Here is a 13334-nt window from a genome sequence, read left to right as displayed (position 1 = left end):
CTGGGCTGGGAGGGGCAGGGGCGGGGGTTGGGGGGAAGCTGGGTGGTGGGGGAAGCCGGCAACTCGGCTGGGAGCAGCTGGGGCCCTGCCCCCTAACCCTGAAGTTCAAGACTCCACCTCCCAGTTCAAATCCCACCACTGGGCAGGTGACTTGACCAACTGTGCCGGACTCGGTTTCCTCACCTGTAAAATGGGTATGAGAACAGTCGCTCCCTCCAGTGACTGTCCTGTGGGCAGGACACGGGGAGGCACAGGAAGCCGTGACAACGCCTAGTGCTGAGCGGCCTGGGCGTCTCCTCGTCCCTGCGGGTTTGCTTCCCGCCCCGGAAGACCAGGGCTGGGGAGGGGGCAGGGGCCCAGGGGACGCTGGGTCTGCAACAGCATGTCCCTTCTCTGCTGAGCCCCCTCCCCAGATTCCTCATTATCGCTGGGCTGGGATAATCCCGGCTGCCAGGCTGGGGCTGCGAAGGCAGGATCGTGCAGATTCACAACAGCATGGTCATGCTGGTTTCCCACGCCCCCAAGATAAAACCCCACTCCTCGCTTCAACCCCCGGGGCCCTGTGGGGCCAGGTAGAGCCAGGACTCTACCCACCTCTGTGACCTCCTCTCGTGCCCTCTCCCCCTTCCCTCACTCACTCTGCTCTCTGCCACAGGCCTCTTTGCCATCTACCGAACACAAGCTCGTGAGGCCATAGGATCTTTGCAGCGGCCATTCTCTCTGCCGACTTTCCCTCCGTGTCTCATACTCTATGTTCCCATCATCTTTCAATGTCACCTCCTCAGGCAAGTCATACTCCATGACCAATCTCTCCCTCATTCACTTATCACACGAGCATCCCCTTTATTCCATTGCTGTTCCAATTCCGTACTAATCGCTCCCAGCGAAATGTAAGCTCCCTGGAGCCAGGACCTCATTTGTTGCTGCTCGCCTTGAGCTCAGGATGGTACCTGGCACACTCTGGTGCCTGGTTAATCATTTACAGAATAGAGAAATAAAGGAGAAATTGCTGTTACATTCTTTTGAAATTCCAGGGGCTCAGCGGAAGCAACTACATTCCAACCTCCTCATGGAGTGAACTTTGGGGGCTCCTGAAGCAGTTCCAAAGGAAGGGAGCAACTCCTTTCATTGAGCATCTTACTGGGGGCTCAGAACTCCATTATTCTCTCAAGCAGCCCGTAAGTGGGGATACCCACACCCATCTTGTGGATGAAAAAACTGAGGTCCAGGGCAAGGCACTTATGAAGGCCCAGCCCTGCCAGAAAGTGCCCAGCACCATCTCTGGGAAACGGAACAGGCGGAGGCAGGCAAGCTCAAGGCTCTGCAATCAAAGCCACTATCTCTGGCCACTGGCCAAGAAAACTCCCAGGCGGAGCTGTCTGGCAGAAAGCAATGGAGAGTAAAAAGCAGGATATGATTTTCTCTCCCAAAGCCGTACGGGCATGGGCCAGAATGCAATGCATCTTCTGTCTTGTCCAGGGACGCCCAGTGCACTGCGCTGAGACTGCCAGGTGGGAGGCAGGGCTGTGGGCAGGAGGCCAGGACCTGGGGTCGCCCACCGATCTCTCTGGGGTGGTGGAGGGGGGTGGTGCTGGCTGCCAGGGCGCACTCTGACGCATCTCGCCTGCGTCCTCCGGCGCCCGCCTGGCCCTGTGCGGCCGCGGCCGGGGCAGGAGGGAGGGGTGGCGGACTGCCAGCCAGGAAGAGGTCAGGAGGCTGGCCTGAGTCCAGCCTCACCCTGAGGGTGGGGGACTGGCCTCGGTCACAGAGGGCGTGACAAACCAGGTGTCCTGACTCCCAGCCCAGGGTTCCTGCTCCCGAGGGACCGAAGGCTGGACGCTCAGGCAGGAAGAGTGGACAGGAGCCAGACCCAGCTGGGGGATAGAAAGACACGTCCCTGGGTGGGGCTGAGGCTGTTGGGGGGAGAGGCTGAAAGTAGGCTGTGGGGCTTCAGGCCTGGCCTGAGGGGTCCAGGGGGAAGCTGTTGGGACCCAGGCCAACCCTCCGAGGTGTCCAGCCCAGGTAGGCCATGTGTACCCAAAACACAGACTCCAGGAGGCCGCTTATCAGCGTGGCTGTCCCATGAGCTCAACGCTCTTCCCGCTAAGAGCAGAAACGTGTTTCCATGACTGTCTCTGTGGCCAGCAGGAGTAGGGTGGGGAGCCGCCCACCCTGACCCCATTACCCAGGCACAAAGAGCGACACTCTGGCCCAGGGCCTTCCCCGGCAGATCAGACCGCCGTGAACTCTTGTTTTCCAAGCTGTGCCCACTGGGCAGGAAACTTAGGACCTCCGGGCCCCCAGAAACCTGCTGGCCAGACCTCTGCTTATCCAAGAGCCATACAAGTGGGCTGAGGGTCCTGCCAGGGACCAGAGGTAGCTCACTGAACACATGGGGACCCAGCGAGCTCTGACCAAGTCCGGTTTTCACATGAAACGTTCTAGAATTTGCCATCTCCGCACGCCCCAAGGTGAATCACAGAGCAGAGGAAACGGCTCCCAGTGAACCGGTCGGATTTGAAAGTCAGATTTTCCTCCCTCTTGCGCTGCCCAGAACTTTTCCGAGAGACGTGAGAGGAGCGAAAACAGACTGCACTGTTTTCAGTCAAAATAAAAATGACCGGCCCGCCTCATTAGAAAACAATTCCTTAAGCTGCCCAGATGCAAGCGGGCGTGGATCTCCGCAGCCGTGCCCTTTGCTGCCCACATTGGGCCCCAAGTGGGGCCTGCCGGCTTCCGCTCTGGCCGGGGTCTCGGGGACCCTCAGGGACCCTCAGCGGGCAGAACATGAACCGGCCAGGATCCCGGGCATCTGCCACTTGCCCCCATGTCCACCGCCACCAGCCTCACCAGGACATCCCCAAGGCCGCCTCACAAGGCGCACCCCTCTGCCCCTCTGGCCCTCATTAAATCTTCCCCCTCACACAGCCGGCAAGTTTCAGAGCCTGAAACACACCCCAAGTCACAGGCACAAGCTGCAGAGGTCTCATTGTCCTGAGAACAAAGTGCAGCCACCCACCCAGCCCGGAGGCCCTGCAAGGCGGGCTGGTTTGCTGAATTGTGCAGGCTCAGTCCCCACCCCCGGCCTCTGCACTTGCTGGTCCCACCATGTTGAGGGTGAAACTTTGTCTCTCCAAGTCTGTTGAAGTCCCAAGAGCCAAATACCTATGAATGTGAACTTCTTTGGAAATAGGCTCTTTGCAGATGCGATGCAGTTAAGAGGAGGTCCTGAGGGTGGACCCTCATTCAAGGACTGATGTCCTTATGGCAAAAGGGAACTGCGGGCACAGGGACACATGCAGAGAATGTCACGGGACCACAGAGCGACATACCTACAAGCTGAGGGTGGCCCGCACCACCGGAGGCTGGAGGAGGCGGGAAGGAGCCTTCGGGGGAGTGGCCCTGCTGATGCCTTGACTCTGGGGTGGCCCTTGGTGGCGGCAGCTCTGGAAGCTAATCCACGCTCATTGTCACCCTACTCCTCCCTGCCCAGGCTCAGCTCAGAGGCCACTGCTAATGGGGGCCCACTCCATCGATGCTGCCCTGTCCCAACATCGGACTTCCTGCCAGATGGAGAACACTTAGTGGTGGCCCCCTCTCCCTCCGAGGGCAGGCGTGGAATCGGCCTCGTGTGCCGTTGTCTCGGTACACAGGTGATGCTCAGTAAGTGCTTACAGAATGAGACGACAAAGCCGGCGCACTCACCTGTTCTTGTCGCCGCCCTCGGGCTCATCCACCTCGTCGGCGCTGCAGGTGGCACTGGAGTCACTGTCCTGGGGGGCGCCTGAGCCCTTGGCCGCGGGGCCTTTGGCCCCAGGGCCACTGGCCTCCTTCTTCTCCACCTTGAGTGCCCCCTCGGACGCAGCCTCCACTGCGGCCTCCTGGCCCGCCTTCACCTTGTCAGACCCCTCTCCGGCAGCCTCCTCCTCGCATTCACTCTTGACAGGCTCCACGGGGTGCGCCTCGCCTGGCTCCTCCATCTTGGCCTTGCCCACATCGGCCGCCAGCTCTGGGGCGACAGGGGGCTTCTGCTCTTCCCCCTCCTCGGTTGAGGGGGTGGCTGTGGCCTCTTCCTCCTTCTCCTCCTTGGGGACCACAGGCGTGGCAGGCGACTGGGGTGCTGGTGGGGGTGTGGGCGGGCTGGTGGCTTCGGGGGCTGGGGTGGGCTCAGTGGGGGCCGGGGTGTCCTCGGGCGGCGGGGTGGGCGGCTCGGGAGGTGGTGCATCCGTGCCCGGGGCAGGTGGTGGCTTGGGCCCATTCTGCCCCGTGTCCTTGGCGGCCTCGGTGCGGGGTGAGGGGACGCTCTCGGTGTCGGAGCTGTTGTTGACAGCGGCTGCGGGGAGAGAGCAAAGATGGGGTGAGCAGTGCCAGGGGGCGCTCAGGCTCGAGACAGGCAGGGCCCTGCCCACGCTCCTTTCACCACCCGATGACCCTGACTGTGTAGCCTGGTTCTGGGTAGGAGCTCAGGAGGCCGCGGTCCCATCCCTGGACACCAAACAGCCCCGAGGCTCCTACACGCCTGGGCAGCCCGCCTGGCCCCTCCCAGACCTCTGTCCTCCTCTGGCTGCCCTCTCCACCTGCTGACCCTGGAGGAGCCCAGGACCTGTTAACTTCCGATCCCCGGAGTGGCTGGGTGGGTGGCCAGCACCCTGCGGAGCCAGGCTAGGGGCAGCCAGGGGTGTAGGCTTTCGTTCTGGGGTCGCCTTGTTCTCATTGGAGCTGCAGCCCTGGCTCTGCCCCTGCTGACACAGTGGCCTCCCGGCCTCGCTTTCCCCATCTGTAGAGTGGGGAGAACAGTTCCCACCTCACAGGGGTTGCAGCACACAGGGTGACACCTCCTAACTGTCTGCTGCTGTGTCATGAAGGTTGTCCTCATAAAACGCGGCCAGTGAGCCTGGAGGGGCTCACGGGGAGAGGGTCCACGCCAACTACAGCCCCTGGCCGCTGTCCACAGGGCTGGTTTGCAGCAGCTGCACAGTAAGTGCTGATCGAGTGACAATGTGCACAGACGAAGGGAAAGGGGCCCTCAGCTCCAGGCCTGGCTCCTTAGCCTTAACCACGACTCCTCTCCCTTCTTTGGGTTTCAATTTTCCTCACTTTCTACAAAATGGGGACATTTGAAACCTCCCTCCCCCACACTTGCTGTAGGGGAAACGTAAGTGGGTTAAGAGTCACAGGTGGACACACTAGTAAGAAATCAACAGAACAGTCAGGTCGAGTGCACTGATCCGCAGGTGTGAGCCAGGGAACAGCATGGGGAACAGACACTACGCTGAGGAGGGGGAACAGAGGCAGCGGTGGCACCAGCAGTGGCGCTCACAGGCAGAGGTGTGCTCCCAGAGGTGGGGCCCTCGTAGACAACCCCCACCCCGGCCTGGCCCTACCCCCACCCCACCCCCAGGCCAGCTGGCCACATTCGTACCTGGGCCACTGCATTCCCCTCTGGGGACCTCGTTCCCAGAGGCGTGTAAGGCTGGAAGGAAGTGAGAGAAGGGTTAGAAGCGAGGTGACATGAGAAGCAGGTGGGGAGGGAGGAGGATTTGGGGCCAGGCAGGCAGGGAGGACCTACAACCTGGTCCCGAAAGCCCGCAGCCCAGAACACTCCTGGGTGTCCTTGGACAAGTCACTGGCCTTCTCTGGTTCCCGGCTCCAGGGTCCTAGGGGTGGGGTGCTGGCCTCAGAGAGGGGCAGGGCTGGAGGGAGAGGCCTTTGGGGCTGCCTGGCCCTGTCTCACCCCTCAGACGCAGAGCCAGGCCAGCAGGGGCTGCCAGTGCCCTACAAAAACACTTATTTCAGCCTTTACTGCCCCCAGACTCCCACCTCTCCTGTCTCTTGCCTCCCTTCAAGGCCCAGAGCAAAGGCTACTCCTCCCAGAAATGACCTTCCCAACAACAGCAACACAGGCTTGCTCTGTTGGTGTTGGGCTCTGGGCAAAGTGCTTCACACACACAACTCACTCTCAATAACCTCTAAGTTAGAGATGATCATCACCACTCTGCTTTGCAGATGAGGCAACAGAGAGGTTGAGTCACTTGTCCCAGGCCACACTGCATGGGGGCAGGAGACGGTTGACCCCAACATCCTGTATCCCTCACCATGGGATTCCTGACCCTATCTTCTGACTTTGGCAATGTCACTCCCTCTTTTGACATTGTCAGACCACAGGACGAAGGGGGCCAGCACTGAGGTCCTCTGGACAAATGGCTTAGCCCCAGAGCCTGTGTGTTCATCTACAAAATGAGTGATTTACGCCTGGCTCTCTCCCTTACTCAGCAGCTTATCTCTGTCAGGGATTCTCAGGCATAAGTGTGCCTGAGGGTCGTGAAGACTCAGATGGCTGGGCCTACTCCTAAAACATTTCTCATTCAGTCGGTAAAGGCGGGGCCCAAGAATCAGTATTTCTGACAAGTTTAAATCTTGGTCCCCAAACAGGCCAACTGGCTTCCTTGGCTAACTTTCCTGTGTCTCAGAGTCCTTGTCTATTAAATGGGGTGATGACAGGACCTGTTGGGCTGTTGTGATGATTAAAGGGAATAATTCAAGGCTGATGCTCTTATTACAACCACAGTCTTTACTGGAGAAACTACAGGGTCAAATGGATCGTTCCCCCCTCCCCTGGACTCATCTCCAGACTGGATACAAGGCCCTTGCTGCCTACCCTCTGGAGGGGTCTGTGATGCTGTTAGGATATTCTAGATGGTTCCACTGGAGAGACCTCAGGCCCTAACCCGGGACCTACCTCTCCTCCCCTATCCTGGTCACAAGGGACAGGTTTACACAGCAAATGCCAATCGGATTGGCAGATTCCAAGTCTACCAGCTACGTGACACCTTATGTGAGTAATTCTCCTTTCCCTCCCCACATGAGGCCTTGGTTTCCTCATTTGTAAGACAGGGCTGTCACCTGGTGCCTTTGGGCAGAATCTTCTTAACTGCCTCCCTTGATGCGCTCTGGGCCGCCAGGTGGTCACAGAAGCCCTGGGTCACCAGCCAAGAATGCCCATCTCCCATCTTTGATAGGGAGTGTGAACCATCAGGGGACAGGGAACTCACTACCTCAAAATTCTCTAACTGGGCAGCATCTGTTCTGCTTTTAATGCTGAGCCAAAGTCTGGCTTCCTTTAACTTTCCCACCAAGCCTGCATCCTGCCCACAGGATATTTAAAGAGGAAGATATTTAAAGAGGAGAGTGGGTTCCTGCTCCCCAGGTTCCCTTTTCCTGGTTACAAACCCAGGACTCAGAATTCAATGACCTGAGGGATTTGGAGCCTTCCATCAGAAACTGGTCAGGCCTCTAGCCAACCTGGCCTGGAGAGACCCAGCGCTGGTGAGGAGGCCAGACTCAGCACCCCAGGTCACCCCCAAAGTAAGACCACAACAACCAAATGGGCCGATTCTTCATTTTCAACCTGGAAGTAGGATTCGGGCTGGTGAATGCCCTGTAGCCTGGCATAACTTGGATTTATTTGCATGTCTTGCTTACAGAGCCAGGGGTGATTTACACCTTCCTTGCAAATGCTGGCAGAAGTTTGGGAGTTAAAATGCAGGGGCAGGCAGATAGGAGCGACAGGAGGGAAACCTGGGCAGGAGACGGGACGGGAGGAGAGGAGGGTCCCTTCTCTAAGAACCTGAGGCCCGCTGGGGAGTTCTGGCTGGCAGGATGGTAGAAGAAGCAGACACATTTAGTGAAGTGGGGGGCGGGGGCCTTCAGAGGTGTTGTGTGTGGGGGTCTTCAGGGTTGTCATGCCTTGAGGGACGGATGTAGAGCAAGTAAAAGGGAGGGGACTGGGGGCCAAAGGCAGAGTAATCAGTGACCAGGGATGCGAGCCTGCCCTTGGGCAGCCTCATGTGACTTCCACATCTATAAATGCTATTTGCATAGTGGAGCCGGGTGTTACATGGGGGCCAGGCTCCGAAGCTGAGTGACCATCTTGTGCAGCTGAAATTCTTTTGAGAAGTGGCCAGAACTGAGAGCAAAATTTAAATATTAATTCTCACTCTCTCTTTAGCAGCCCTCACCAGGTGGCAGAATTCATCTAAGATCCAGGCCAACGACGCAACTCTGGGGTGCCTGGTGCAACTGCCCCCAGCCTCAGTGCCCCAGGCAGAAAGCTGGGGGCTGTGCAGTTTATCAATCAAATTCGGACACTTGGGAGCAAAATGAAGCATAATTACATAACTTTTGAATACTTATTTACCAGCAGTATTCGTTCTGCTTACATTGGTCAAGTTGAAAAATATTGGTCGCTCAGTCGTGTCCTGACTCTCTGCAACCCCATGGACTGTAGCCCACCAGACTCCTCTGTCCATGGGATTCTCCAGGCAAGAATACTGGAGTATAAAATAATGGTTCAGGTCAGAAAACTATTTTTATGGACTTCTCTGGCAGTCCAGTGGTTAAGACTCCACACTTCTACTGCAAGGGTCACAAGTTTGATTCCTGGTTGAAGAGCTAAGATCCCGCATGCTGTGTAGTGTGGTCAAAAAAAAACCTATTTTCAAAAATAAACAATTTTTTTCCCTAAAATGTGACACCAGATATGCTGGCAAGATAATAGGTGTCACCAGAACTTGATATGTCCTGGATGTGTAGGGTCACCAAGCACAAGACTGAACTCACAGGGGGCAGGAGGATAGAATGAACAAGTGTCCTGTGAATGCAGAGAGGCAGATTACCATGATTATTGTTGCCACTGTCATCACCATCACCATCATGATCACCATCATCACCACCGTCACCATCACCATCATGATCACCACCATCACCACCATCACCACCATCGTAATCATCATGATCATCACCATCACCACCATCGTCACCATCACCACCATCGTCACCATCACCCCCACCATCACCATCACCACCACCATCACCGTCACCATCACAATCACCACCATAACCACCATCATCACCATCACCACTATCGTAATCATCATGATCATCACCATCACCACTGTCACCATCACCACCACCGTCACAATCACCATCACAATCACCACCATAACCACCATCATCACCATCACCACCACCGTCACAATCACCACCATAACCACCATCATCACCATCACCACCATCGTAATCATCATGATCATCACCATCACCACCATCGTCACCACCACCACCGTCACCGTCACCATCACAATCACCACCATAACCACCATCACTATCACCATCATCACCATGATCATTACCACCACCACCATCATAATCATCACCGCCGCCGTCACCATCACCATCATGATCACCACCACCACAACCATTACCACCGTCATCACCACCACCACCGTCACCATCACCACCGTCACCATCACTACCATCGTCACCACCACCACCATCACCACCACTGTCACTGTCACCATCACCACCATCGTCACCATCACCACCGTCACCATCACTACCATCGTCACCACTGTCACCGCCGTCACCGCCACCACCATTGTCACCATCACTACCACCGTCACCACCACCGTCACCGTCACCACTGTCACCATCACCATCACGATCACCACCATTGTCACCATCACCATCATGATCACCACCACCACCATCATCACCATCACCACCATGATCGTCACCATGACGATCGCCCTCTCCCCTTGGGGCAGTCCAGGCCCCTTCTCAGCAGGACCCAGGCATTTCTGGAAGAGGCCAGCTCCCACAGCCCACCCTCACCTTCCACCTCCTCCGCCATCTCCTCTTCATTTCCGCTCACGCCCGAAGCCTCCATCTCCTCGTCCTCCACTACGGGTGGGAAGGCGGCCTCCTCACTGGCAGCGGCCGGGGCTTTCTTCTTCTTCCTCCGTGCATTCCTCTCCTTCTCCTAGGGCACAGGGATAGTGGCAGGTCAGGGCCAGCACCAGGGCCAGGACCTGGGCTGCCAGTCCGGGGGCTCCCGGAGCCAGAAGCCTGCCATAGCTGCCAGGGACAGTGATCCTGGCCACTGTCCCAAGGGCGCTCTTCCCTGCTTGCGCTCCAGCTCCACGGCCAGACATGCCAGTGGCTATTTTTACCCAGAGCTTCATTCTTCCATCGTGTCCCAGGTACACCAGGGTGCAGCGTGGCCTAGGGGCTGCCCCGACATCCTTCCAGAACGGGTGAGGAAGGGCTGCCTCTGCCTGGAGGCCCCCCCGGATTGCTCCAGCCCTGCTGGCTGTCCGAGCCAGAGCGATGACCACACCCCCTGGAGGGTACACTGCCAGGCGGCGCAGTCAGTGCACTGGAGAGAATGAATGAATGATGTGTCCCCGTGTGGCACCACCTGCCCCCAGGCTAGCTTGGGTGGCGTGTCATTTATAGTACGCCAGGGGACAAGAAAGCACAACGAATGATGTAGACAGGGTCTCTGCCCCTCCACAGGCCAGCTAGTCAGGGAGACAACAATCAACACATCAATTAAAAAGAAGACTCAGAGGTGGAAGCACGGCAGCCCACGGGGACAGACAGGGCGGGGCGAGACTGCAGCAGGGTGGGGCTCAGGAAAGACTTCTCGGAAGAGGTGACATCTGAGCTGAGTCCTGAGAAGAAGCTGGCCAGACAAGGCTCTGGACGAGAGTGGCCCAGGTGGAAGGAACTGCAAGTACGGAGGCTGGAGGTGGAGCCTCCAGCTGGGTGGTTCGAGGAACAGAAAGAAGGCCCTTGGTTGGCAGTATTTCACTTCCCTCCACACCTCCCCCCCACCACCACCCCCGTCTGGTCCCCAGAAGCCCTGCTCCCCACTCTGGGAGCCAGGGGCCCACCCCCAGCCTTGGCACAACTCCTCCTTGACGGCTCCTGTCTTTGTACCTCACTGTGCCAGGTGCCCCAGGAGGATGTCTCTTTACCCCCAGGCTGAGCCAGGCAGAGGTTCAGAAAGTGTTTGTTGATTGACTTAATGAGTGACTGAATGGGCAGCATCGAGGCCTGAACACACAGTTGGCAGAGTCAGGGCACGTGTGGAAGCAGCGTGTGCTGGGGATCCGAAGTGACCAGGGACTTCCAGGGGGGTGGACTGGCCCCTAAGAGGGGACCCACCCGAATATTGCCAGTGTGATGGGAGGGGTTGCAGCCTGAACCCTTTGGGTTCCCAAGGAAGGAGATGGAACCTAAATGCTCCTAGACATGTCAACAGCTCCCAGCAAAGCCCCTTACCCTGGAATGACTAGGTTCCTCCCAGAATAAACATCCCTGGTGGCTCAGAGGTTAAAGCATCTGCCTCCAATGCAGGAGACCTGGGTTCGATCCCTGGGTCGGGAAGATCCCCGGAGAAGGAACTGGTAACCCACTCCAGTATTCTTGCCTGGAGAATCCCATGGATAGAGGACCCCGGCAGGCTACAGTCCACGGGGTTGCAAAGACTTGGACACGACTCAGCCACTTTACTTTCACTTTCACTTTGAACCCTAGAATGGGACCTTACTTAGAAATGAGCTCTTTGCAGATGTAATTAGGTGAGATGAGGTCTTATTAGGTGAGAAGAAGAAGCTTGCTCAGTTGTATCCGACTCTTTGCAACCCCATGGACTATACAGTCCATGGAATTCTCCAGGCCAGAATACTGGAGTGGGTAGCCATTTCTTTCTCCAGGAGATCTTCCCAACCCAGGGATCAAACCCAGGTCTCCTGCATTGCAGCTGGGTTCTTTACCAACTGAACTATTAGGGAAGCCCACCTGCGCTATGAGGGAGGACCCTAAATCCAATATGACTGGTGTCCTTAGAAGAAGAGGGAATCTCGAACACAGAGGCACCCAGAGCCACCAGTCGAGGAATGTTCGGGATTGTGGGCCGGCCCCAGAAGCTGGGAGAGCAGGGCGGGGGGACTCCCCTGGAGCCTTCGGAAGGAGCAGGACCCTGCCAACACCTTGATTTCAGACTTCTAGCCTCTAGGATTGCAAGATAGCAAGTTTCCGTACCAGTTTGTGGTAAGCTATTACAGGGAAAAGGGCACTAATGCACCTCCCCTCTGCCAGTTCCCCGGCCCCATGCAGCCCAACTCACTCTTGGACAAATGCCCCATCACCTCCAGGTGCCAGCAGGCCCTGCGCAGCCTGGCCCCTTACCATGCAGGGCCTTGAGCAGGCCTCAGGGGTCCCCAAGCCCCAGCCCCTGCCCAGGAGTCAGATCACTTCCTGTCCTGTCTCCTTCCTGAGCAAACGGGGCTCCTCGGAGTACAGCCTCTCAGAGTACAGGGAGGAAGAGGGAAAAGTCCATTTGCCCGTTAGTCACGGTTTCCGTCACCAGCACTCGGCCAGGGCTGCAGCCCCACCCTGCCGAATGTCCACCGGGCCCCTGGGCACGCCCGGCTCCACCGCCATCCGCCCGCCTCCAGGGGCTGGTGCAGCCCAGCCCCAAATCCCAAGCTTCTCCCGGGAGGGTCCCCCAGCTAGAGCTTGCGAGGACACGAGAAAGTTCTGTGGCATGTGGGTTCTGTGGGTGCAGCTGAGGGTTCCCGCTTCTTCCCCAATCTATTTTTAGCAGATGGGGACCCACTCGCGTGTCTGGGGCTGGGTGAGGGACAGCGATCAGCTGCCCGGGGGGCAGGGTCGGGGGTAACACTAGGAGCCTCACAGGGAACAGGGGCTTCCTGTGGGCCAGGTGGGGAGGCACTTCCTGGGGAAACTGAGGTCCCTTGGACCCGCAGCCCAGGCCACGTTGTCCCAAGCGGGGTGAGGATGATGTCAAGACCGGAATCTCCCCAACACCGGGTCTGAGAGGTTGGTGGACTTCGTGTCCCGGCAACCATACCAAATCCTTCCACACGTGGCCCCAAACCCCAGAATTGAGAGTTGTGTATGGAACAGGAGATGCTGGTGATACTAGTGTTAGTGATCACAGCTGATGTTTATTAAGCACCTACTATGCGTCAAGCCTTCCCTACGTACAAATTTCCTGTATCTGCACATCTACTCTGCAAGTCAGAGAATTCTGCTCCCTGCTTTAAACTCTCCAGCCATTCCCGAGAACCCACAATATAAAAACTCAAGTCCTCCCCACTCCATACAGTCTAGTGTGATTTAGATCTAGACCCCACTCAGCTCTCTAACTGGTTTACCTTCCAGGTCTTCTACAAACACTGCCCTTCTTATGCAGATGTGCTCACAATACCCTGGCCACAGGACCTTTGCACTGGTCATTCATCTGGCTGAACATCCTTCTCTCAGACACCCACAATGCCTGCCTCCATCAGGGTTTCACTCGTACACAAAATGAGCTAATCTCACTCCCCATCAATCACTTTCTACTACTATCCCTCATCATACCATCTTCAGACCACAATCAGAAATTATCTGTGTGTTAATGTTAATTTGTCTCTCCAGCTAGAACTAACTTCTCGAGGGCTGGCACCTTTGTTCTCAGC

At 57.1% G+C, this 13334-nt stretch overlaps 1 protein-coding gene across 8 annotated transcripts in view; it reads right to left on the bottom strand.

Annotated features, from left to right (window-relative positions):
• The window catches only part of NCOR2 (nuclear receptor corepressor 2), a 236966-nt gene that overhangs the window by 39935 nt on the left and 183697 nt on the right, over window positions 1–13334 (bottom strand). For 7 of the 8 annotated variants that reach the window (XM_052654728.1, XM_052654729.1, XM_052654735.1 and 4 more), the window contains exons 19-21: window positions 9673–9820; window positions 5423–5473; window positions 3706–4333 (exon numbers count right to left, since the gene is read on the bottom strand). In XM_052654728.1, coding sequence (XP_052510688.1) covers window positions 3706–4333; window positions 5423–5473; window positions 9673–9820 — 827 coding nt within the window. The remainder of the gene's footprint in view (window positions 1–3705; window positions 4334–5422; window positions 5474–9672; window positions 9821–13334) is intronic. The other variant, XM_052654734.1, reaches the window with a different exon arrangement.

The sequence above is a fragment of the Budorcas taxicolor genome, chromosome 17, assembly GCF_023091745.1.
Source record: "Budorcas taxicolor isolate Tak-1 chromosome 17, Takin1.1, whole genome shotgun sequence".
Classification (NCBI taxonomy): Eukaryota; Metazoa; Chordata; class Mammalia; order Artiodactyla; family Bovidae; genus Budorcas; species Budorcas taxicolor.
This window is presented reverse-complemented; position numbering and strand designations above follow the sequence as displayed.